The sequence below is a fragment of the Corvus hawaiiensis genome, chromosome 1, assembly GCF_020740725.1.
Source record: "Corvus hawaiiensis isolate bCorHaw1 chromosome 1, bCorHaw1.pri.cur, whole genome shotgun sequence".
NCBI lineage: Eukaryota > Metazoa > Chordata > Aves > Passeriformes > Corvidae > Corvus > Corvus hawaiiensis.
Window position 1 is genome coordinate 25,009,702 of NC_063213.1, and position 26,099 is coordinate 25,035,800.

Sequence of the window (26,099 nt, forward strand, 5' to 3'; positions counted from 1 at the left end):
GGGAGAGAAGCTGGGAAGGAAAGAAAGTGGAAAAAGTTGTAGTGGTGGTGCTGAGGGCAAGATAGGTTACTAATCCATGTGAAGTCAAGTTTCACTTACTAATTTTGCTGCTTTAAAATAATTCCTTTTAACTATCCTTCATTTATTCATTCTAGTGCTAAAAGGCAACTTAAGTAGCTCTCACCATTACAAAAATGCTTTTGAAGTATGAATAAACTAGACCATAGTAAATATTTATAAATACAGAAAAAATTACCTTGAAATGACCTGAAACTGCTTCATCTTGGTTAGTCTTCAGTCTTGATTTAAATCTGCAAGACAAGGTTTTTTCATGCATTCATGCAAAAAAAAGGATCATTTTTTACCTCCATTATCCTCCACATGAGAAAAAGTATTTGATTCGTATAAATAAGTGGGACCCTGTTAACTGAATCTCTTTTGTATCCTGAAGAGCGGAAAAAGAATGGGGTGATGGAATCCGAGGATTGTCTCTGAATGCAGCTCGCTATGCTTTGCTTCGTGTTGAAGATGGTCCTCCTCACACCAAGAACTGGAGGTAGAGTCCTATGTTTTTCAGGATCGCATAATTCTTGAAGTATGTAAATATATTGGGAATACTTCTGGTAAAGCAGTGAAGTAAAGATGGAGTGAAATTCACCATTAAAATAATGTTTTAACTTGGGCATGGCAATGATGTCATTGCAATACTACTATTTTACTGAAATGGAATGTGACTTGTGGTCAGCATCTAATCAGCTTTGCTGGAAGTATGGGCAAACTAACTAGAACTGAAATCCATATGGTGTTGACATGGTTTGCAAAAGTGCAGAAGATTCGAAATGTTTGATTATTTATAGACTTTTCATATTCAAAGAAAGCGTTATCTTTGAATCTCACTGTCTCTACAGAAGAAACACTGTACTTCCATAAGTGCAATTTTTTTTTTTTTTTGCTTCTGTATATGTTCCCTCTGAAATACATTGTACAAATCTACAGAGGACCCTTTATTTGTTTAAATTCATTTTTGTGGTATACTTTTTATATAGCTTCATTCAATAGTAGCACTTTCTAAATTGCTTGGATACTATTAAAACAAAATCTCACGTTTTACTGTAATGGCGTTAGAGATTCACTACTATTTTTGCAATATATTTTTTTTACTTGTTAAACTCAATTCTCCTCAAAGCCAACATAAAAAATTACTTAACATTTAAAAACGAAAGACATTTGCACATTGTCATTTCTGATGAATGTAATGTGATACTTTAATTCTTGTCACTGCTCAGTGATAGTATCACAGAGTGCATGCACATGCAATGTTCTGTTGTCCATCAGTATAGTGGCATTGTTTTACCATTTGTCCTGTGACTGATGAACTTGGCATCTCAGAGACACCAATGTAATGTAGTGTTGACAAGCCTGTTAAGTATTTGACTGCTTCAGTTCCAAATGACTTACCTTTCTATTGTGTCAATGTAATTGCTGGAACTGAACCATCTTGTTACAACTTAAACTGTGCTAGTTTTGAGGTAGGAAGTATGATCCAACTCTTCATCAGTCTTTTGAATTCTTAGAAATGACAGGAAATGTATAAATGTTGGTTTGGGAAAAGTAAGTAGATTGAATATTGATTAAAGGAAATAGAATGCATTCTCATCTAGTATGCAGTTGAAACTGAACTTCAGGTACTCTTGGTATGATTAAGGGGTTGACTGTCCTTTTGGATGGATCTATGCAGGTAGAGGAATGGGTCGTTAAGAACATCATGAAAATCCAGAAGGATAACTGCAAGTTCAGTACCCGGCACAGGCATATTCAGAGCAGTGATACAAGACTGAGAAGCTGCTCTGGTAAAAAGGACCTGTGGTTCCCAGTAGATAGAAATCCAGGAGCGTGTCTTGGCAATGACATGCTGGACAGTATTGACAGCAGGATAGATAGTCCATTGAGAAGTAAATATACTGGGAGCACTCATTAGAATACATTTAGAATATTTCTTCCATGTTTAGGTGCTGTGGTGTAGGAATGACATAAACTCCAGTAGATATGACCACAGGTCGTGGTTGGAGCACAAGAGCATGTTTCCTCTGAGGAGAGGCTGAGGGGAGCTATGCTTATTCTGCTTGGAGGAGGCTGAAGAGGAGCCTAAAAGATGTTATAACTGACTTATAAACATTTAAAACCTAAAAGAAGGTTACTAAGAAGATGGAGTCAGATTCCCTACAACAGATTAGGGTAGGAGAGTGAGAGAACATGATAAAATAATTAAGCATTGAAGAGGTGACCCAGAGGAGATATGTCTGTTTCTAGAGGTTTTCCAAATCCAACTGAATGGAGCAGTAAACAATGTGGTGTGCATTCAGTGTTTAGTCATTTCGAGCAGCAGGTTTCACCAGATGACATTGGAAGGGTAAAATAACTGTGATTTTATAATTTTCTATGTAAAGCTGGTCTTTAAGAGAGCTTTTCAAAATGACATTATGGTGGCTTATGTAGTTATTCTGTACCTGAACTGTTGTTGCTATTGCAAATTATGGCTTACCTACTTAGTAGTTGACTGTTTTCCATTGGATTAAGCAATTAATCTGCATTTTATTAATTGTTAATTTTAATTTTCCAGTTCTTCCTGATGAATGTGTGTGTGTGCACTTAACTTTTTTTTTCCTTTGTTTGGCAGACCTCAACTTTTGGTCTTGTTAAACTTGGATAATGAGCAGTTAGTGAAACACCCTAGATTGCTTTCTTTTACTTCTCAGTTGAAGGCTGGTAAAGGACTGACTATTGTGGGTTCTGTGCTTCAGGGAATCTACTTAGATAAATGTACAGAAACTCAGAAAGCTGAAGAGGTATGTAAAAGAGAGCTTGCAAATACTTGTAATTTACCTTAGTATTTAAATGTTGAATCTGGATCTGGGTAACTCATACATTGAATTAGAACAGACTGTTGTAAAATATTGAATAAAACATCTATTTTTGCTATCAGCGCAATCAATGATTGTAAAAAAAGAATGGATTGGTGTATGTAGCAAAATGTTTTATAAAATTTTCCAATAGGATGAGGCAATACTGATACTTCCTAACTTTTTCTTTAATATTGAGAGCCTACAATCAAATTACATAAAATAAAAAACAAACTACTCAAGTTTTAACAAATTGCCTTATAAAGAAAACAGCACATATTTAACAAAAAAATTAATGTTTAACTAATAAATGCAAATGCTTGGCATAATATCATTCTCATGATGTGATTTTCTACAGTCTTCTAGCAAAACATAAAAGAATTAGGATTAGGCACAGACTTTGCCAGAATACTGTGAACAAGATCCTTCTTGAGATCCTTTGTTTTATCTTTCTAGCTATCCCATATCTCCAGAGGAAGTAGGATGGGTAGGAAAAAATAGTAAGTTGTCATAGAATTTAAAATTATATCCAACTGTGCTTACAAACACAATTGAATTTAATTTCAATGTTTCTTTAGTAATAATAATTGTATTTACTGGCCTATGCAAACTCGCCTACTCCTATCTTTTTAGAGTGGGGAAACATTTGGAGAAAGTACCATGTTTCCTGTATTGTATTGAAATGTCCAAAAGTAGGTTTTGATTGCCATTATATCTTCCAAATTGGTTAATTTCTGCAGTGTTGTTCAAAAGAGTACCAGTTGATATGTCTACCATTTTGATCCAAATAGTCTTCAAAGCTGTGTAAAAACACCTGTGATTATTTCAGACATGGTATCTCTCAAATAGATGGGCATTTAAAATCTTGAAATGGACTAGCTAACATAAAACTGGGGGGAAATGGGCAGTTGGCTCTTTTTTTCTCTTGGTATTCAGGTTTATCCATAGTGGTTTTTAAAATAACAAAGTAAAAAGACAGATGACCTATTTGACATCACATGAAAAAGTTCTAAGACACCATTTAACTTGAAAACAAGTTGAAAAGTCTAGCAATGCTATATTGTAAAAGTAGTTGTTACTAAGCTGTTGCTATCATCATGTGTGAGTAGAAAACAAGACGAAGAATGCAAAATCAGGCCTATGAAGTAAAACAGAAAAAACCCTTTAAACAGAAATTGTGTACTCACAAGAATTTGAAATGTTATCTGTAGATGGCCTAACTTAGCTATTTTTCTGAGAGGTGGAAAATTAATGAGTTTAAGGAAGGCCTAATCCATGGGTTCTCTAGCAAGTCAGACCTGGTGTTAAGATTCAGGAAACTACTGCTTTTAAAATGGAAATGAAGATGAATTGTAAAAGTTTTAGCATCTGGAGGCCTCATTGATTCTGGAAAATTTAAACTGGAAAGTGTTTCTAGGGGACCTGTAGGAAATAAGGGATTCTTGTGTCTGTCTTTTAAAAAAAAAAGCATCTATTTACACTGATAAACCCTCACAGATATTTGCACAGACATACTTGTTAGCTTTGCTAGCAAATTCTCTGAAGACTCTTTTTTCTCTATTAAATGGAGTTTCTGATCTGAAGCCACACTGAGGCAGTGATCCAATCTGTTCCTGATGATTTTTGACAGATTTTGGTTTTTGTAAAATTCGAAATATTGATATATTAGTTCTTCCTTCTGAAACATGTTGATCTCCCACATGAGTCACTGATAATGATGGAGGGGTTAAAAGTTATTTAATCAGAAAATAATAAATGCCAAAGCTCATGTTCCCTAGTCAAGCTTGATATTGGTTTGAATACTTCTTTTAAATTACCTGGTTATGTGTCTTCATGTTTGTCAGTGTTTAAATGGAGGAGAGCCATGTTGAAATTAAAGGGGTGCGGTATATTTAATCTGGTCTGTTTATCTTGTCATTATTTGGACAGTGCCTCCAAGTGTCTCCTGCACATCTGTTTTTCCATGTTGGGAGCTGATAAATAATCAGCCTCTTAATGTCAAAGGTGTTTAAGGAACTTTGGCAGCCTCTTCTTCTTAAGTACTTGGCATCACACTTCCAAACCCTTCCAATTCCAAAAGAAAGGACCGATCATTCCAAACATATGTTGTTTTGTCAGACAGTGGTTTTGACTTTACCTGAAGCAGTGTTGCTTTATTTATCTATGTGTTTTTACTCATGTCTTGTTCATTCTTCTTTGGAAATAAAAGGCTGAATAATTAAAATAATGAAAAAACTGTGTGATGTCTTTTGGGGAGGTAGCAATTTGGACTCTAGTTCTCATAGAATCGTGTTTACTCTTTTGGAATTATTGATTTCTTCATGTTGGTTATACATTGTTGATAAATTTTTTCTATTATTTAATGCTGTTATTCCTTCTGGTGTTAATTATCAGTGTTGATGATTTGTATTTCCCTGTGTGTAATTTTCCTATTGCAGAATGTTAAGGCCTTAATGGGAGTAGAAAAGACTAAAGGATTTTGCCAGATTGTGGTGTCTCCTAACTTCAGAGATGGAATATCCTATTTGATTCAGTCAGCTGGTCTAGGAGGGATGAAGCACAACACGGTCTTGATGGCATGGCCACAGTCGTGGAAGCAGACAGAAAATCGTTTCTCGTGGAAAAATTTTGTTGGTATGTGTTTATTGACCTTCTCATTTGCATTTGTAATTCAGCTGTGTAACTAGTGTAGTTGCTGTGTGGAGGAAATGTGCTACTGAACATGTGGTGGACAATTGAATACTTCTCCATATCTGATTTCATCTGGAGTGGGTTTTCTCAGCCCTCTTCAACCATGGCATTGCTTCTTCATCTTCTAACCAGGTTGGTTACTATAATCAGTGTCATGGTTTAGGAATGCTACTCAGCAATTCAGTGCTCCCACTGAGACTTTCCAAATCACACTGCTGCTTGCTTGCCCCTCTTCCTCTTTCCCACCCCCCTTGTGCTGGGTTGGAGAGAAAAATTGGAGGCACAAAAGGTAATGATCACAGGTTGAAATAAGAACAATTTACTGGAAAAAGCAATGATATAAGAAAATGAACAGTAAGAGCAACAGTGCTAATAACAAAAAGTATACAAAAGAGAGAGTGATTCACATGCAAAAATGTCCACCGTGGAGCTTGCCTCAACCACAGCCATGCCACCCCAACCACTCCCTCTGGCTCAGAACCATGCCAGCCAGCCATTCCTTCTGGCTTTTAACCGGTGCCATGCTTATTCAACCAGAAGAAGCCCCTTCTCCTTGGAAGAGACTCCCTTACCCTGATGCCCCTGGCAATGACCTGAGGTGGTATAGAATTACCTCTGGGTCCTAGCCATGCCCCCTCCTGGCTGTTGCAAAAATTAACCCTGTCCTGGCCAGAATCAGAACATTATCCACCCCTTATTCTATATCATTTATGTCATGCCCAGATCCTACACCTTCCAACTAATATATCTATATATGTGTATATACACATGAACAAGTACCACTTCCACGGTCAATATCCATTCCTCCAAGATGTCTCTTGAGTTCATTTAGTCCATGACTGTGGGTTCTATCTGTCCTAGGTGTCTTCCAGGGCAGGAGGGCTGGTTACAAGCTGCATCAGGAGCTCACAACTGGTGTATCTATAGTAGTCCATACTTATTGTCCATGGTTAAGTCCACTTCTCAATCACAAGCCCATCAGTATGTTGCATCTCATTCCTGATGACCTAAGATACCATGGGCCCACTGAGCCAGAAATAATTCAGCCTATGTTGCCAGTCCGCATCCACCTGAGAGACTTCATTCTTGGCTGCCCAATGCACTTGTCTGTTGTTGTGATGTTCTTCGATAGCCTGACTTTTGGGTATGTATGCATCTACACAGCATGCTTTTACAGCCACCTTCTCTACCCAGGCAGTGATGTCTTGCTACAATTCAGCAGACCAGGTGGCTTTGCCTCTGTGCTGCCAGAAGGTCATTTTCTATAGTTCTAGCCACTGCCACAGAGCATTTACTTAAAGCCAGCCGGATGGCATTCAGCTCCACAACCTGATTTGATCCACCTTGTCCCTCAATAGCTTCTGTGACTCACCACATAGGACTCCATAGAGCAGCTTTCCATTTTCCATGTATCCCTACAATATGACAGGGACTATCAGTAAAGAGAACATAACACCTTTCATTTTCCAGTAGCTGATTATATGGTGGGGCCTCCTCAGCATGTGTCATCTTTTCCTTCTCTGATGTTAGTATGAAATTTTCAACTTTGGACTAGTTTGTGATGACTTCCAAGATCCCTGTGTAATCGGGGTTTCCTGTTCAAGCTTGCTGTGTGATCAGCGTGACCCACTTACTCCATGTAACGTCAGTGGCATGATGCATGGAAAGGATTCTCCCTTTGAATATCCAGTCCAGCACTGGCATTCAGGATGCCAGGAGGAGCTGTACTTTAGTGCCAATCACTTCTGAAGAAGCTTGAATCCCTTTATAATATCCAGTTATAATGCCAGTAGCCCTTTTTCAGATGATCTTCATGTTGTTGGAGTCAGATATCTGCCTGAAGCACTGTTTGTTCTCCTTCCATTGACATCAGTGCCAATGAGTTGGCATACAATGATGGCATACACTGTACAAATTTCTGCCATGTGGATTGTGTACAATGAGCCTCATCTGGATCTACAGGGGACTGTTTGTTATTTGAATCCCTATGGATTATCTTCAGCACAGCTAATTCTTTCAGGTACTGGATACCTTTCTCCATGGTGTTCCACCTGCTTGGGTGCAGTACTAGGTCATCCTTGCAAAAATACCTTTCCTTCATGCTTGACAGCAGTTGCCTCCAGAGGCTGAGTGTTTCTGCCTTCTTCCCAATCCCCTTGCCAGTGCTGGCATCCCAAGTCTGGGATCCCAGTTGCTTGGCTTCACTACCATCTAGTTGCATATCAGCAGCAATATGCCAGCATCAGAGCAGCTAAGTCACTAGGGGCTCACCCAACTGGTGGCTGAAATTTTTTTTGCATATCTCACAGCTCACCTGGAGATAGGGATTATTGGGTGATTATCTCTGGCCCTGCCTGTTCCTCCTGTTGTGAGGGCCCTCCTTCCTCTTCATACCTCACTAAGTGAACTGATTTTGTCTTGGATTTCTTTTTCTATATAGGGGCAACTGCTACTGGCACAGGTTGTTCCTCTGGTTCAGCTGCAGTATGAGTGGTTACAGTGCCTGTCAGTCTGCTTTCCTCCTCTTCCCCCTGAGACTGCTTTCTAGTATCAAGGAATGTGCAGTAAATAGTAGCCAGGGCCCAGCACGCTGCAAAACTTCACACCTCCCTGGAATTGCCGCAGCATTTTTCTTTCAAGTATTCTGTCACTTTACCAGGGTCCTGTAGTTGTTCAGGAGTGAAGTTCCAAACCATTGGAGCAGAATAATCCTTCAAAAGCCCATTTTCTCCCACCTTCCATGTCACTCATGAACCTTGGGGCAGATCTCTGAATAACGTCCCTAGAAAACTCCTTCACTCTAAACATGGTGTAGACTGAGGACACATGGCAGGCTTATCACCAAAAATATTATTTCCTTAACATCTAAACGGAATTCAGAATTCTCAAAATGTAACAGGCTGAAGGGGGTGGAAAAGGCCAGGAAAAGGGGGTGAAAAAGCTGGGGAAAATCATCCTCCCCTGATCTCCCCACAGAGTGTGTATGATTAATAAACATGCAAAGGTAGTGCCCGAGGTTAAGAGTAGGAGAGCAGCATTCAAGATACATCCCAAATGACCCTTGACGTTACTGTGTCATAAATTGACATCCCACTGTACATCAGCAAAGAAATCCTGATCCCTCTTGCTACTCTGAAAAATATCATGAGGAGTGCAGACAGGAATATATACAGGATTAGGTAAGACTCCCACATAAACAGACCATGCAACACTGTGACTAGTGGCTCTATACCTAAAATAAAAAATGCCTGGATCAAATTTGTTTCCAACCTGCTCTGGGCAGTCTGTTGTTACCTCAACCCATTGTGCCTTACCTCAGATACCAAATAAAGACTGCTGTGGTTTAGGAGTAGTACTCCCCAATTAAGTGTTCCCACTGACACACTCCAAACCATGCTGGCACTCGCTCACTTTTCCTCTTCCCCTGTGGCTGGTTGGAGAGGAGAATTGGAGGCACAAAAGGTAAAGATCACACGTTAAGAACAACATACTGGATACAGCAACAATGTTGATAACAAAAAGCGTACGAAAGAGAGAATAATGCACATGCAAAAATGCTCACCATGGAGCTCCACCTGATTGCAGCCATGCCACCACAACCAATCCCTTTGCCTTGGAACTGCTGCCACCCAACCACTCCCTCCACCTTGGAACCAGCACCATGTTTATTTGACCAGAAGGAACCCTTTGTCTTGGGAAAATACTCCCCCCTGCTTCCAGCAATGGCATGAAGTGGTGTAGAATAACCTCTGGGTCCTAGCCACACGCATCTTTGCTACTGCAACAATTAACCTTGTCTCGGCTGGAACCAAGGCACCGAGGTCTTTTGCCAAGATACCTAGGATATTCCTCTTTTGCCTCAGCAGAATCTGGGAGGGTTGAAACTTTTGAATTATAAACAAAAGCAAAATCTGTGAATGAAAACTAGGAGTTCTTGATTAAATGTCTTGTTTTCTCTTACAGATACTGTACGAGAAACAACTGCAGCTCAACAAGCACTTTTGGTGGCTAAAAACATTGACTTATTTCCAACAAATCAAGAACGTTTTACTGAAGGAAATATAGATGTGTGGTGGATTGTTCATGATGGTGGTATGCTGATGTTGCTGCCTTTTCTCCTTCGACAGCACAAGGCAAGGACAACAGAAAATGGCTGGGATTTAGTTTTCTAGCACTGAATGGTTCTAAGCATATCTAATTCAATATTCCTTCACATTGTTCAAATTATGCATGGTAGTAGCAATCACCATGTTACAAACTGTTATAATGTATCTTTTTGGTAGGTTTGGAGAAAATGTAAAATGCGTATCTTCACCGTCGCTCAAATGGATGATAATAGTATTCAAATGAAGAAGGATCTTCAGATGTTCTTATACCATCTTAGACTGAATGCTCAAGTGGAAGTTGTTGAAATGGTTTGTTACTACATATTTTTAAGGTGCTACTGGGACTAAACTTGGGAAAACAGATTTAGATTTTTTCAAATAAAGAGACTTTAGCCCAAATACAGAAATGGAAAGATTCCAGACCCACAAAGAACAAGAAGTTAAGCATCGTTGTCTTACCATATTACAATGCTAGTATACATGGCGGTGAGTTTAATGGGTTTGTCAAGCAGAGTTTGAGATGTTTGATGTGTTAATTCTTACTTTATTTATGAGGACTAGTCCATAGAGCTGGTTCATTCAGGAAGGAAAAAGCTTGAATTTTTAGCAAGCAGTGAAATGGAAGGCTGAATGTGCTTAATCTAATAAGCTATGACATATGGTATGAGACAGGATGAACTTGTCCATGTCTCCAACTGCTGGAAGAATACCTCTCTGGAATAAGGAATCCCTAGTCTCAAATGAGAGTTGTTTTTGGCATCACCAGCCTCAGCCAGCACTGAATAGCAAGACAGTATAGCTACAGTTTCACAAGTCAAGGTAGTGACAAAATGAATTTTGTAACTTTTTCCTTTTCTAAATATGGGTCATAAACTGTTTAAGAGGAAAGGACTAAAGCTATACTCTGTCTAGGTCCACTTTTTTTTGAAACTAAGGATGTAATTTCCAGCACTAAAAGGTGACTAGCATAACGCCCAAAGTAAGGCTTATGGAAAAAAAAACCCAACCAAAACTACTCATTCTGAAGTGGGATGAAGATGAGTAAACTGGTTCAAAACTTCTACCACCACTAGTTTCTAGAATCACCAGAACTTATTAAAAAGATTCATCATGCTAATCAATCATAAAACAATTCTAAGAATTGTTTTAATTACTTAGGAAAAAATTACATGTGAAAGATTTACTGTTCTTTGCTTAGACTACTAAATATGAAAGTCTAAAAAGCTGTGGCATGTACAGTTGAAAGAACACAGAGTGCCATAAAAAGGCTCAGCCTTGGTTGGATTTTGAGCAGAAGACAGTATAGAAAGTTGTGCTGGTTTCAGCTGGGGTAGAGTTAATTTTCTTCACGGTATCGGGCTGTGTTTTGGATTTGTTCTTGATTAAATGTCAGGGTTGATAATATAGAGATTTTTTTTTATTGTTGAGCAGGGATTACATAGAGCCAAGATGTTTTCTTCTTTTCGTACTGCCACACTGACAAGGAAGTTAGGGGAGGTTGGGAGGAGACACAGTTGGGACAGATGACCCAAACTGACTAAAGGGATATTCCAGACCATATGACATCATGCTCAATATATAAGGTGGGGAGAAGAGGGAGGAAGGGGGGAATGTTTGCAGTGATGCCGTTGGTCTTCCCAAGTAACCATTATGCATGATGGGGACCTGTCCATGGGAAGCATTGAATTAATTCCTTGTTTTGTTTTGCTTGTGTGCACAGTTTTTGCTTTTCCTATTAAACTGTCTTTATCTCAACCAATGAGTTCTCTAGCTTTTATCCCTCTGATTCTCTCCCAAATCCACTTGTGGGGGAGTGAGTGAGAGTCTGCATGAGCCTTGGTTGCTGGCTAGTGTTAAACCACTACAGAAATACAATTTATTCTTTTCTGCTGTGGGTAATATTTAATTCTGGGAATCTTCCAGAGGATAAGAGATACCTTACAAGTCAGTGACAGCACAGGTGACTGCTGTAGATTTTTATGTTGCATTTTAGTTTTGAGCCAATGTGAGAATATATTTCAGAATTTTTCCTAATGGCTTCTGTTTATGAACGTTTCTCACTGATGCAAGGATAATGTGTTATTTGTGCCTGTGGACAGTTGTTAAGGAAACAAGTGTACACACATGCTTAGGTGGCAGCAATGCAGGCCCAGTTTAAATAACTGCTTTCAACTCTCACTTTGGCAGCCTAGTTGGAACAGAATAGTGGAAAGTCTGTTCCAAGTACCTAAAATTTAGATAAAACAACAATAATATTGTTACACTAGGATAGTTCACTGTATGAAATTGCTGTTTGAAGATTAAGTTTTAAGAATGAGGACAGAAGTGATTGATAAATTATATGCTTAGGATTACTCTACTGCCATGAAAACATCCAGGACCACTGAATGAATACAGGTATGAGAGATACACTGTCTAAATGTTGTTCTTCCAAGTAGTACTTTTCTTCTGGTGTTTCTAATGCCAATTTCTTTTGCAGTTTGAAAATGATATTTCTGCGTTCACGTATGAGAAGACACTTATGATGGAACAGCGATCTCAGATGCTAAAACAGATGCAGCTATCAAAGAATGAGAGGGAAAGGGAGGTAGGAACTTTGACTTGACAAGATGTTCTGTGAAAAATCTGAAAGTACTATCTTTGGGCTGTGGCTTCTAATCGGTTTCTAACTAGTTAAGAACTTTCATAACTGCATTCTGTGTTTCTCTACAACCAGTTTTACTTATTCGCCGGTTTGGACAAATTTGGAAATATATCCTCTGGGAGAAGGCAGGTTACCACCACCCCTCCCCCACCAGGTTCAGGAAAAAACTAATTTTCCTCGAAGAAAGTGAAAGAGATAAAAACTATTTATTTAACAAACACACCAGAAGAGGATAATAATGCTAAATAATAAAACCTCTCACTGTGGAGAGAAAAACCTGGGAAAATTTCAGAGTCCTTCCATAGGTAGCCTCTCTCTTCCTCCTCGAAGCTGGGACGGGGTGGAGCCCCCTCCTTCAGGGCCTCCACTTCTGTGGAAAAAGTCCCGATGTGTTCTGATGTTGAAACAGTCCAAAAAAGAGGGGAAAAAAACCCCAAAGTCCCAGGAAAGCAAAGTTCAACTCTCTGTCACTCTTTCTGGAGAAAAAGTAGCTGAAAACTGGCTGAGAAAGCAAGCAGAGTGTTTCCCTTCACTCTCCCTCTGCTGCCGCAGCTGAACGCAGAGAACTGTCTCTATCTCTGCATCCTTGAAACAAACTGTAAACTGCTTTGAAGAGTTTGCTCGTTTTTTTTTTCTCTCCCCCCTCTCAGGCTCAGTTTAAAGGCACAGAAAGGCACAAAATTAATTTCTGGGCATAGGGCAGAGATATGGGATACAACATCATAAAGTCACCCCAAGACAACTTTCAACATTAAAGTTATGTGGGAAAAGAAATAATTTTTTATTTAAACAGATTTGAAGAGTTTTCCGGTTCTTGTTGAGTGCAAGTGTTAATTAGCAAAACATTTGAGCATCAGTGTCGAATATATTCGGAGCCTTTCCAAACTTGACATCAGTAGCTAAGATTCATGATTATACAACTGGACTGATTAGCTTTGATTGTGATTTGGTTTTAGGATTATAGAATAATTTAGATTGAAAAAGACCTTTAACCTAACACTGCCACATCCACCACTAAACCATGTCCCTAAGTGCCATATCATATTGTTTAAATACCTCCGGAACCTCAACTTCAGCCACCTCCCAGGACAGCCCACTCAAATGCTTGATAACCCTATCCGTGAAGAAATTTTTCATGATGTTCTATCTAAACTTCCTCTGGTACTACTTAAGGCCATTTCCTCTTGTCCTGTTACTTATTACTGGGGAAAAGAGACCAATCCCCACCTCACTGCAACTGTCTTCCAGGTAGTTGAATAGAATGAGAAAGTCCTTCCTGAGCCTCCTTTTCTCCATGTTAGAGAAGCCTACCTCCCTCAGCCACTCCTCATATAACTTACAAATACACCATATTACACAATATAATACAAATTTGTTCAAATCACACTGAATATTTTTTTTTAGTTTCTGCATTATTTTGAATGTTTTATGAATCAACTAATTTCTTTCTGGAAGCAAACTTAGGCCAACAATCTATAATCCTATAGTATCAAGATGGAAATGCTGTTTTTGCTGCTCCCCTATCCTTACTATTTTGCATATTTAGTAACAAGCTTCGTTCAGCTGTAATTTTATGAATATTTGTAACTTATAAGTCCTTTCCTTTTGGCTTGTGCTTCTACCCCCTCATATATTCTGCTAACTCTTTCAGTATTATCAAGACTTTTTAGCGATGTAGAAGATAGTGAATTCTCTGGCTTTGCCATCACAAAAATTATTTCCATCCCGCGGCAAATAAGAGAACTCTACTGTGTTTAATTGCTCATTTGTAAAACAGCTAGATTGTTTTTCTTGTGGCTTTTCTTTTTTGCTGTTAATTGTACAAGTCCAAGCAGTTTAGGGTTTTTATGGTTTTTTTCCTTTTATTTTTCCTCTTCTCTCTATTCATTTTTCCACCTCACAGGATTTTTTTAAGGTTCCTAAAGATGCCTGCTATTGTTACAATGATGTGATACTGTAAATCCTCTTTCTTACCCATGTCATGGTAGTTTTCTTTCAATTTAAGCCTGCCTAACATCTTTTCAGTAACAAACCAAACTTTTCTGTACATCCTATTCAGTCTTATTGTTTCTTTATTGAACAGTAGTATTTTTCAAGTGGAGTTTGAGTGATTTATCTATTGGAGATTTTGGAGGATTTAACTTCCACATGAATAATAGGACCTAGTGCTCTGTAGTCTATAGCACATCAATTGCAGAGGAGATGAAAGAATTTCTCCTCAGCTCTGAGCTGGTTGGAATCTGGACTATACTTCAGAGTTGTTTGCTTGGAAGTTTTTATTTCTTTCTATTCTTTCCATATAATTTTCTTTATTACTCACTTTTGTCTGAACTTTACCATCACCATTATAGCTTCAGTTTCTTCTTTCTTATCAAGCAGGGTAAAACCTGAGTGTATTAGTTTAAAAAAACAGTCTAGTTTTTTGTGGGCGGGAGAAAGCTGCTCAAAGCTTCTACTATGTCTGGCACAGAGCCAAGCGCTGAAGACTCTGACGATGGGCAGGTGCTGTGACCAGCACTGGGAATGCCCATGCGGCCGGGGTGGCACAGCCAAAAATGTGCAGCCAGAGCCCTCCTGGGGCCAGGGGAGGCTGCATGGCCGAGGCCCTCCCGAGGCCAAACCCCTCCTGAGGGCAGGAGCAGCGTGCCCAGGGCCACCCATGTGGTGCCAGCAGGGACCAAGTGGCCAACAACAAAAACATGGCAAACAATTCCCCGACATGGAACACAGTCGAGATCAACCTTTTTGGCATAGCGAAGCTCAATAAGAACTTTTCAATTGATAAAACTTGAGAACAATAATACCTACGGACAACAATTTTCTTCTGAGTCAGAGAGGAGGAAAAGTGAGGACATGTGAGGAGAACCAACACGGTGGCACCGAGGTCAGTGAAAGGAGGGAGGGGAAGGAAGTGCTTTGGGCATTGGAGCTGAGATTCTTCTGCAAGCTGTGGTGAGGACTATGATACAACAAATTATTTCCCTGTAATTCATGAAGTGCATGGGGGGGATGCAGAGATCCACGCTCAGCCCATGAGGAAAAGTGCTCATGCTGGAGCACGTGGATGCTGAAAAGCTGTAATCTAGTGAGGAACTCGAAGAGAGAGAGCAGACCCTTTCTTCCAGAGATAGAGAGCCCTTGCTTCCGAACTAGAACAGCTTCTCCTAAAAAGACTAAACCCCATGAACTAAAATGACCCACGATGTGCAGTATTGGGAAGACTGCACCGTTTGTGGGAGGGAGTCATGTTACAACAGGTCGGATGGGCTACTATTTGTGAATGTGAAAACCATGCTGGAAAAGTTCACAGAGAACTATCCCCATGGGAAGGATCCCACGGCAGAGCAGAAGGAGGAAACTCCTTTCCTTAAGCGTACTGAAGGAAGATTTTTAGGAAGTGACAAAGACTGACCAAAGCCCCATGTTTTTGTCTCCTTGCACAGTCAGTGTGAAAGAGGGAGGGATTGGGAAGGAAAGGTGTTCTAAAGGTTTATTTTAGTTCTCATTACCCTTTTTACTTTTAATTCTGTTAACAATAAATCTTCTTTATACTGTTTGAGTTTTGAACCTGTTTTGCCTTAGAGTGGTTTTTCCCCTAATCCTTATCTCACTCATGAAGTTTTTGTTTTAATTTCCCCTCCTCTGCTCAGCTATAGCAGAGGAAAATAAGTGGATAGTTTTTTGTGGGTGCCTGGCTTCTAGTCAGTGTCAAAACCCCAACAATTGTGGTGGAGACATTCAAAATGCCACTGAATTTATTTCAGCGTCTGAAGTAAAACCCTTGATAATTCCAAGAACCCCTAGTATTTACTGACTTGTCCAAGATTAAAAGTCATATCTATGTATTGTTTCTGATCAGGATATCTAAATCTACCTTGTTCTTTTGTATTTTCATAAGAAAATGTGGATAATTTTTGTCCTCTGGAGCTACAAGATGAGTAGACGTACTCAGTGTGCCAGGCCCATTCTTACTCTGATCATCTTTTCTTAAATGAGCTGAGCCATTCTTTTCATGTTTTTGCTGACCTCCAAAACATTTCGTTTATTAGTATCTCTAGTTCAAATTAGCATTGCTTTTCTTTTTATTGTCTGTCTCCAGGCATTCAAATATAACCTGGTATTCCAGCTTTGAATGGTGAGTGTAATTTGGTTTCCTGTTACCACCAAGATTAGTACTTTAACCTCACTTTAACCTGAAGTGGATGCCTTCAAATGAAGCTAAGACCTTCTCAAAGAGGTGCATTTGGTTTTGTACAGCGTTCTTTTGCTGTTTCAGTCATAGGCCTGCTTTTGTCCCTGAGCAATCACCCTCACCCTTCCTTCTTCTGTCACTTTTTAAAACTAGAACTGATTTGATCTTGCCCTCTGGGTTTTCTTGTAGAACAGGGCATCGAGGACTCATCAGATTTTTGTTTACTTTCTTGGAAAACTTGGTCAAATTGCTTCTGCTTGGGTGTAAATAGAACATGTGCCTGCAAAGCTTAAGATAGGTAACTTAAGTGTAGCTGGCAAACATTTATTTATTTGACTTTGTCAATAGCACTACTGTTGGGGTTCCTCCCCCCTGCCATGGGGTCCTGGGAGAGGGGACCCTGGGGTAGAGGCATGGCCTAGGCATGGGATCTCCCTGCTCCCTGGTCACGTGTACCCTAATCCTGTTCCCCATTGGTTATTTTGTGTTCCCCTGCCTGGGGAGGACCCTGGTTGTCCTGTGATTGCTCAGATCTTCAGCAGTCCCCTGGCCATGTGGCTGGAGAATAAAGATCTCTGAAACTTCTGTCAAGAATTGCTCCCTATTTCTTTCCACGGGCCTCACTGTCTAATGCATGTTGCAGGAGACCCCACTGCAACATGCTACAAAGGGGAAGGAAAATGTAGAGCCCCGCTCACTTTCTTGCTTCCCTTTTTGGTGGTTGTTGGCTTTTTTCTCTGGTTAACCCTCAGTAATGACTCTTGGGCCAGGCAGTGATAATGGGACCTGTGAGAAGGTAATAATCCTTTCCCCACCAAATTGTGTTGGGTTGTGCTGTTAGGTAACATTGGCAGAAATTTGGGTGCATGCACGTGAGGAGCAAAATTATAGTTTGTGAATCATTAGATTTTTAAGGTTTTAGGTTTTTAGAGTTGGAAAGTAGCTTTCTCACATGCTTTAATTTTTTTCATGCTTTTGTTTGTAATTGAGTAAAAAAATTCACCTGAATATGTATGTATACAAAAGGATGTGACCCTCACAAACAAGTGAATATTTGAGCTTCCCATAGAGACTGAAAGATTCAACTGGCTTGATGTTTTCACAAATGTCTGTAAAGGGACTTCATAACTGACTACTAAACATTTTAAAAAGAGCCGTATAAGCTGATACCACATCTCATCTACTGAAATGAAGAAGAATATGATACCTGCTTTTTTCTGTAGACTTTTTTTTTGTCATTGGTAACATTTTTGTCCCAGATTCAGAGCATCACAGATGAATCTCGAGGCTCAATTAGAAGAAAAAGCTAATCCAGTCCATTGTCCATTGTCCAAGATGCTCAGGCACTGCTGACTAATGATTACCAAGCGGAAGAGGTAGTTGGACATCGTGCTGACTAGACATATTTTCCATTGCAACACTTGAAGTGCCACTACTGCAAACTGAACTACACATGAACAATTTAATCATTCATTGTTATGGAGGAATTCTTAATATTTTTTTCTACATTCATTATCTTAACCCGTATTTCTTGTCTCTAGATGATGCTTCTGCGACATGAACTATATTCTCTTTCTCAAACTTACTTTCTGTAAAAGAAACACATTTCTGAGATTTCCTGTTTTCTTAAGAGCCAGAAGCAGGGTGTTACATTAATAAACATATTTCATGCTTTCACAAACCATTGACTTCCTTTATAGTTTCTCTGTTGAAATACTGAAGATTCGCAGAGACTGTATTGATATACTAGGTCTTTTAAGGAGATTTCTATGCTTATTTGCAAGCCATTATTAACCTATATATGTCATCACTGCTTTCTGCGTGGTGACAGTGAAAGGAAATGGACTGATGTAATCAATGAGTTTAGAGTGCACTTGAAGCGTTGCTCATATCTAAAATGTGTAGCCTAGTTTGTAGAAGTGCTATATACCATTGTATTTCCCTTTCATCATGGAGTGAGAGAGCAAAGTGTTGTGTTTCATGAATTGAATTTGGTATCAAAATAGCACTAACAAGAATGTGGTTTTGTTGTGTTTGCATTTTTATAAATGTGTATTATAGGTCCAGAATTTCTCTTGGTCTCACTGTCTTTCTAAACATGGCAAATTTTCTTCCATTGAAGTATAGTTGAACTGAACTCATCTTACGGTTGTTCCTTTGAAATTTTAGTCCATCAGATATTGTTCCATGGTATTTATAATATTGGCATGTATTTGTTAGCTTCTTTCATTCTCCTCATAGAATTGTATTCACAGGAATTTCTGATTTATGGCCTTGAATCATCATTTAATCATCTATGAACATAGGAAGACCATCAAACTAAGAGATATTTATATGAACCTCAGAAATTAACTCTAGAATTTGGGAATCCTGAAGGATAAGGACTAGGAAATAATTTAGGGAATATACAGAAGCTCAAAGGCATTTAAAACCACCTGCAATTACAATTTGTCAACCACTAGAGGAATTGCTTTTCTGAGACGAAAGTAGTATTCTCATCTGCTTGGGTTTTATTCATGCTTTTTATTGACCTGCATGAAATTCTTAATCAACATATATGTGGAGGGACCATGATGATGTCTAACATGTGAATAATTGGGGTTCCCAAACAGAACAGGAGCTTCAACTCATGATTTAACAAGTCTCTGAATAGCTTTCATAACTGTTAAACATAAAGCAAGCAAACAAACAAACAATCAGTCACAGGAAAAAAAGAAATACCTCCTCCAAAACAGAAAACTCCAAAGCATAAAAAGAATCCTGCCCCCAAATACCAATTCATTTATAATTTTCAGAGTCTAAGTTACTGTATTTGTGTTGCATTTGATGGAAATAGAGAAGTCTATGGACAAAGTATTATGAGGGAAAGTAAGTAAATAATGTGCTAAATATTTAATCTTTCTTTTCTCCAAAGAAGCAAGGGGAATGGAAAATAGAAAACACAATATTCTTCCAACATGCGCTTTTGTGTTCTTGAAGTTGATTTGAGTTTCTACTGTTAAAAGGGAAGAGAAGGCCCCTTCATGGCTAGATTGGTTGGATTTGTTATGTAATATACTCTTGCAGGCATAAATAATCTAATTTAATAATCTAAATCTACAGCTAGCCTTCAATTCAGCCAGTCCCATACTGGCATCATGAGAGTGATGTGGTAGTTCAGCTAAAGGCATGTGAAATGGACAATGTTTACAACAGTATCTGTGAAATAATGTAACTCATGAACAATGAGAGTACTGGCTTTCAAGTTTTTCATTGGCAAAATGCCCTGATGTTAATAAAGTACTCTCTGGTAAAATTCAACTTCACTTGAGTTCATTACAAAAGTAATGTTCCAGGTAAGATGTAGTCTTGCAAATATAAACAATTAAGTACATTTTTACAAGCAATTTCACTTCATGCTAAAGTCATAATAGTCTCATATTTGTTCACAAAGTAAGGTGCATTTTTCTTTAACCTCTTTGGTTCTCCTGCTGTGAAATTCCTTTTCAAAATTTTAATAATGTGTAATTTGAAAATGCTAGTTTTGACTGAATCTTGGGGCGATTATTTGTTTTGTGGCCAGGCCCAGCTGATCCATGATAGAAACACTGCCTCACACTCTGCTCCAGCAGTTGAAGCAAGTGTGGCTGCTGCTGTGCCAGAGAAAGTGCAAATGACCTGGACTAAAGAAAAGTTTGTAGCAGAAAAGCATAAAAACAAGGATTCAAATGTGTCTGGCTTTAAAGATATTTTCAACATGAAGCCGTAAGTATGCATGTGGTATTTGGAGCTTTTTATTTCATTGTGCGTATTTTAATGGGGGGAGGGGTTCTAGTTGGTTGTGTTATCTGGGTTTTGTTTTTTAAGTGATTCTGCTTTATTTAAACTTGAATACAAAAATAATCTTTTCATGCACTTCACTTAAATGGCATCCTTATAAAAATAGTATGTACTTGGGTAGAACGACTGTAAAGAGAATGTTTTGAGTGAAGTTTAAATATAGCAGACTTCAAGCTGTAAACTCAACATCTGGATTGTACCAGAAAGCATATATGTTAAAAAGCTTAATGATAACTTCTTCTTTCTCCCTCTGGGTGAAAAATTAGTGTATCTTTGTTGTGTTTGGTACTAGAGGGAGTACCAAAGAAGCAGATAGTCTTTCAAGACACTTAGGTTGTGTTTTTGATTTTGGGTGCATGTTTTTTGGGTGTGGGGGATGTTTTATTAAACAAAGGAAGAGAGGGGGAGTTGGGGTTTTTTTTTGGTTGGTTGGCTTTTTAATGGACATTCAGTGCTCATCCTGTAAATTAAAGCAATGTAAAACTTGTGTAAATATGTATGTCTTGCTATATTAAATATTTCCTGTTTTAAATATTCCCTAATGTCTTCTTCTTAGATAGATAAGAGCTACTCCTTGTGTCAAACCAATGTAGTAGACACAAAAACAATGACAGAAGGAAATCAGTTTGTTTGTTTCCTCATGTTGTGATTTTAGAAGAATAGCTTAAATTATTTTCTGCACATGACCAAACCAAAACTGTGGATGTCAAGGGAAATCTTAATATCTAAAGAAAACTTATCTTAAATCTAGGACTTTTGGGCAATGCGGTTAGAAAGCATATTTAAAATCAGTACCTAAAATCCTAAGTTGGTTTGTGGATTTGCTTTGAGCTCTTTAGAAACAGTTTGCGTTCTGCAGATTCCAAAAATTATTGTGGTCATGCTCTAAAGCATTGTCCTGGGCTCCATTATACTCTAATCGTTAAAGGCTTTTAAAATTAGTATCTTTGAAATAGTTCTTATCACTACTTTAGAATTGTGCAAGACACTGATTTCAGATATTATTATTTTAAAACTACAATGGGTAGTTGGGTAGAAATTACAGTTCAAACTTGGTGTGCCTGTACAGTATATTAATATCGTTGACTTAATAATGTACCTGATGGCATAATTTTTTTTTCTATGCATTTGCTTCCCTTTCACATAGAGAATGGGGAAATCTGTAAGTCTAAATTTCACTTCACTTAAACAACATAGACTGGGTTCTCTGGTTCTTGTGATCTTTTACATTTTATGCATGTTTTTAAATCATAATTTGCAATGCATTTATTCTTTTGTTCCTTTTTTAATATAATGTGATATAGCACGTCGCTGAAAAAATATTCATCATTGTGACTTGTTAATGTTCTCTTAAGTATTATCAGATTTCTATTCAAGCTAAGTCACAAAACATGTGTTTTAGTTTCTGTAAGAATATAAATATTGACAGTACTCCTCTGCACCAGCATAGTATTTAGTGTTCTAATTAACTACATTTAAAATTGAATATATTTTTATTCTGGAAGAATAGCCTCTCATTGTACTATAACTACTTGCACAATAAGGAATATTTGTTCCCAAAGGGAACTTTCATGTTTCATCAAAAACCTTCTAGCAACCCATGCATGTGTAGAAATAACGTAAGTTCAGACATATATGACAGCACACAAAAATGGGATACTACATCTCTTGAGCGAAATTCACTTGACTGCTCTGCTTTTTTTTAGAGTTCAGCATTTTCTTAATTTTATCTGCTTAACAAATTGAGCTTCTTTTGAAAATTTTGGAAGTTTACTTTGTCTACTATGTATGATTTCAGTTCTACCAGTGTTTGAAGGATAAGTGATGTTAGTAAGCCTCAGTTCATATTTTACACAACGCAAGCCTTTATTTCAGTGCTGAATTTTTGCCCACAGTCACAAAGTTACACCCTGCATTTTGTTTTTAGTTTAACAATGTTTCAGCTTCAATATTTATACATCTAAGTTATACAATCTTGCCTTTCTTCATAGTTCTTGTTTGGTCGTCTCAAATGCAGTTCTGCTTCTAAAAGACTGAGCTTCAAGCGTTCCTTTGTTCCATATATGGTTTTTGTACAGTTGGTTCTTAGGATAGATGGGCATCGTGATAGAAAATCCCCCAGGAGGGACTGATAAACTCAGTTTTAGAAATGTCATTCTCTTGTAGGGGGAAGATTGGGGGTGGCAGAGTATAGAGAATCAATTGAATTGATAGGGCTGGTTTTCACTGGCCACTAAATTTCAGGCCAAATGCCTTTTAACTATCTATTAAAAAAAAAAAAAAATCTATTTTTGGGCAGCAGATCTTTTGGATAAATGGACTAAGTTAGAGTTTGAATATTTTGGTCACATTGTAGCATATGACTCATTTCCAGCCATGGCTAACTTTACACAGATGGCTGTTTCTCAGGAACTGTAAGGAAACTGTTCTTTTATTTTGTTCTGAAAAGCAACTAAACCATACAAGAGAAAGACTAAAATTAGGACATTTTTTAAATCCTAGCCGTTTTTTCTTCCTGTGCACAAATCTACAACAATTACATTTGTAGATGCATCAAGGAAAATACTAGATAATGTTGATAATGTAAGGGAATAGGCTCAATTTCAGTTCACTGCTTACTGCCTTACTCTTACGGCGTGAGAAGCTAGTAATTTTTTCAAAATTCTGTGGTGTTTCTGAATTTTCTTCACTGGCTTATAGAATTTTGTAATGTTTCCAAAGGAGCATGAATAAAACCTTGTACTGTACAGCATAAATACTGTGATCTTTCCATTGCATACCTGTAATTTCATTGTCTGGGAATTCTTGTATAAATCCAGTTACTTTTTTATATAACTCAAACTGGATTCTTAGTGGTTCTTGTCTGAACTTTAATTTCTATTGAAACCAAAGTTTTGATTCATCTTGGTAAAAGATAATTGACAACTGGAAGATTTGTGCATTCTGACAAATTACTTAGAACTGCTTGAATTTCAGACTTAAATGTTCTTGTCAAAGGTATTGAATTTTCTTATTTATTTTGAATATGTACAAATACTAGTGTACATGAAAATAGCTTGTTTTACATACTTGTAATTTCAAATAAATAACATATGATTCAATTACATAAGTATTATGACAGTGCTTAAAAATGTTTCTTTGCATGCTAGAAATCAGTCAAATGTGAGAAGAATGCACACTGCTGTGAAGCTCAACGGAGTAGTGCTTAATAAATCACAGCATGCTCAGCTAGTTCTCCTGAATATGCCTGGACCTCCTAAAAACAGAAAAGGGGATGAAAACTGTATCCTCTACTGTATTTATTCCGTATTTCTTGAAATTGAGAGTTTCATTTTTGTCATTCTGCCATTACCTGTTGGGATAACCAATAGTAAGTATGGTAAGCATAAGTCTGCCTTTAAGAAAGTGACACAAAGAGAGTTAGAAAAAAATCTTGGTAGTGGTGAGGGAGGGGGGTTTTCTATTGATATAAAGCATTTCTTAAATTTGAACTAATTTTAAAATTTCCTACTTTTATCTTTTTTTGTAGGTGATTAGGGAAAAACTAGGAATTTCCCCCAAGTTAGGCCTCACTTCCACTTGAATAACCAGTAATGGGACAGTAAAGGGTGACACATAAAAACTCTTTGATGAAATTGTTGAACTTTATTTTCGCATTATATGTCAGACTTTTTGAGAGATTACTAGCTATTTTGTTTCTCTTCTGAATAAATTCCTTGACCAGATGGTATTTCAGACATGGAATTTCTGGAAGTTCTGACAGAAGGTCTGGATAGAGTTCTCCTAGTCCGAGGCAGTGGACGTGAAGTGATCACCATTTATTCTTAATCTGTTTGCATGTGGTTTTCACACACAACACACCACCACCATAAGAAAACAAAGTTTTTTGCCATAATTTGAGCAGCTTCATTGTGTTCTAGTGCGTTGAAAATTACCTGCAAGCTGAATCTTATGATGATGTATTCTTTTTTTCCTAATAAGATGTTATATTTAAATAATATTTTAAGCAAATTTAGGTAGAAAATATTTCTATGGGGAATTGATAAATGGTGGATGGGTTAGGATATTTATGTGTAGCATATTCTGACACTTCTTAAGCTGTGGTAAAACAAAAAAATTGGTAATGCAATCGTATTTTTAAAGATATAGAAATGTAAGCAACTTTTGATTATTTTAATCTTTGTTCTGCATCATAATAAAAGGGAAGGGTTGTAGGAAAGGTTGTCTTCTTTCTTTACCAAAATGCTGCTGTGTTGCTTCTGTTGGAATTAGTCCTGGTTCAGGAATCCTCCTTCAGAGATATATATAGCCAGTCAAATTTGTCTATGACATGCATAGAGTGTTTCCCTGAAGTTCATGATTTGCCATACCTGTTAAAAATAATATTTCTGTATTTAAAATACTTAGGTAGCTGAAACCACCAGGTGACAGCAAATAGACAAGTTGTGTGGGTTCTTTTCTATGAGGTACTGGCAGTTACCATTATCTTGCACCATTATACCAGTGATGAAACATGAGAGCATCCACCTCATAGGAAGGCGATGGTGCAGAAACTTCACCCGGTTCCAAATATAATTTAACAGTTGATAAACCACAGCAAGGTGGTTAATGAAATGCAGTCTCTTGTTTTCAGATATGTATATTTTGAAAATGTTGTATGTATGCTGCTGTTTGAAATAAAATCTGCTTTTCTCAACTGAACTAGCTCCTAAGTGTTTTTCACTTGAAATTTTTGAACAGTTTAGCTTAGGTGTTCAATAGAAACTCTTTGCTTCTTTTATAATTCTGTTCCTTTTCAGGCACTCTTTAGCTTTGTAAATGTTGTTTAAGACCTAAAGCGTATCAGAAGATTGTCCTGCTGTAAAAAGAATGGGTCTATTTAGACATATAGACACTTATTTTGGTTTTTCTTTTTCTTATTCCTTTGTAATACAATCAAGACATCTGTTGCTCAGACTAGAACAGCAGTGATGCAGTGCCCAAGTACCTGGCTAGGCTCAAGGCCAGGGTTTTTATCATAACACTCTCAGCTGAAGTAAGACAAAGCTATAAACAGCAAAAGCTGAAAACAGCCATTACCTGTCCCTGTAGTTTGATGCACAGGAACAGAGGGAACAAAAAGGTAATCAGATGACCCAGTGAATTCCTGATGACTCAAAAACACTGCTGGGTTACATCAAAAGGCATTTGGAAAGGCATGCTGCACACCAGAATGCCCCCATATACCACTGAGTGTGACTGCAGCAGTATGCCTTGAGTTAGGAGTAGGTTTTTGCATAGTCACTCAGAGGTACCTTGGGGGTGCACCAAAGACACTGCAGAGGCTCTTACGTGCAATGAAAGGCACATGGAGGCCCTGTGGACAGATGAGAAGGCATCTGAAGGTTCTAGATTTGCACAGCAGATCAATTGAATTAAAAAGCATTCTCAGACCAGTGAGGAGAAGAGAAACATCAGCAGATGCCCCTACTGCACTCCAGGTGGCTCTAGGCTTTTCATGGGACATATTAAAAGGCACTCCACGGGCTGTTGTGCAGGGCCATCAGCAGGCATTTATAGACAACTGTAGATGGCTTATAGTAAAAGTAATGATAAAAATTTAGAGATAAGCTTTCAGAGCCATCAGGGACCTACCAAAGGCTCTATGAGTGCCCTTAGGTGCAAGGCGAGACTGACAGAGGTTTCTGTGGGCATAACAGAAGGTATTTGATAAACTTACAGAAGCGGTAGAGAACAAACCTTCAAGC

The 26,099-nt window shown here is 38.0% G+C and overlaps 1 protein-coding gene across 3 annotated transcripts in view; it reads left to right on the forward strand.

Moving 5' to 3' along the window:
- The window catches only part of LOC125322791 (solute carrier family 12 member 7-like), a 70,004-nt gene extending 44,951 nt beyond the window's left edge, over nucleotides 1-25,053 (forward strand). For 2 of the 3 annotated variants that reach the window (XM_048296951.1, XM_048296971.1), the window contains exons 16-25: nucleotides 452-556; nucleotides 2,678-2,846; nucleotides 5,339-5,534; nucleotides 9,555-9,724; nucleotides 9,875-10,006; nucleotides 12,177-12,284; nucleotides 20,096-20,277; nucleotides 21,500-21,514; nucleotides 23,502-23,635; nucleotides 24,089-25,053. In XM_048296951.1, the coding sequence (XP_048152908.1) occupies nucleotides 452-556; nucleotides 2,678-2,846; nucleotides 5,339-5,534; nucleotides 9,555-9,724; nucleotides 9,875-10,006; nucleotides 12,177-12,284; nucleotides 20,096-20,277; nucleotides 21,500-21,514; nucleotides 23,502-23,635; nucleotides 24,089-24,180 (1,303 nt within the window). In that variant the 3' untranslated portion in view covers nucleotides 24,181-25,053. The remainder of the gene's footprint in view (nucleotides 1-451; nucleotides 557-2,677; nucleotides 2,847-5,338; nucleotides 5,535-9,554; nucleotides 9,725-9,874; nucleotides 10,007-12,176; nucleotides 12,285-20,095; nucleotides 20,278-21,499; nucleotides 21,515-23,501; nucleotides 23,636-24,088) is intronic. The other variant, XM_048296961.1, reaches the window with a different exon arrangement.
- The last annotated feature ends 1,046 nt before the right edge of the window (nucleotides 25,054-26,099 follow it).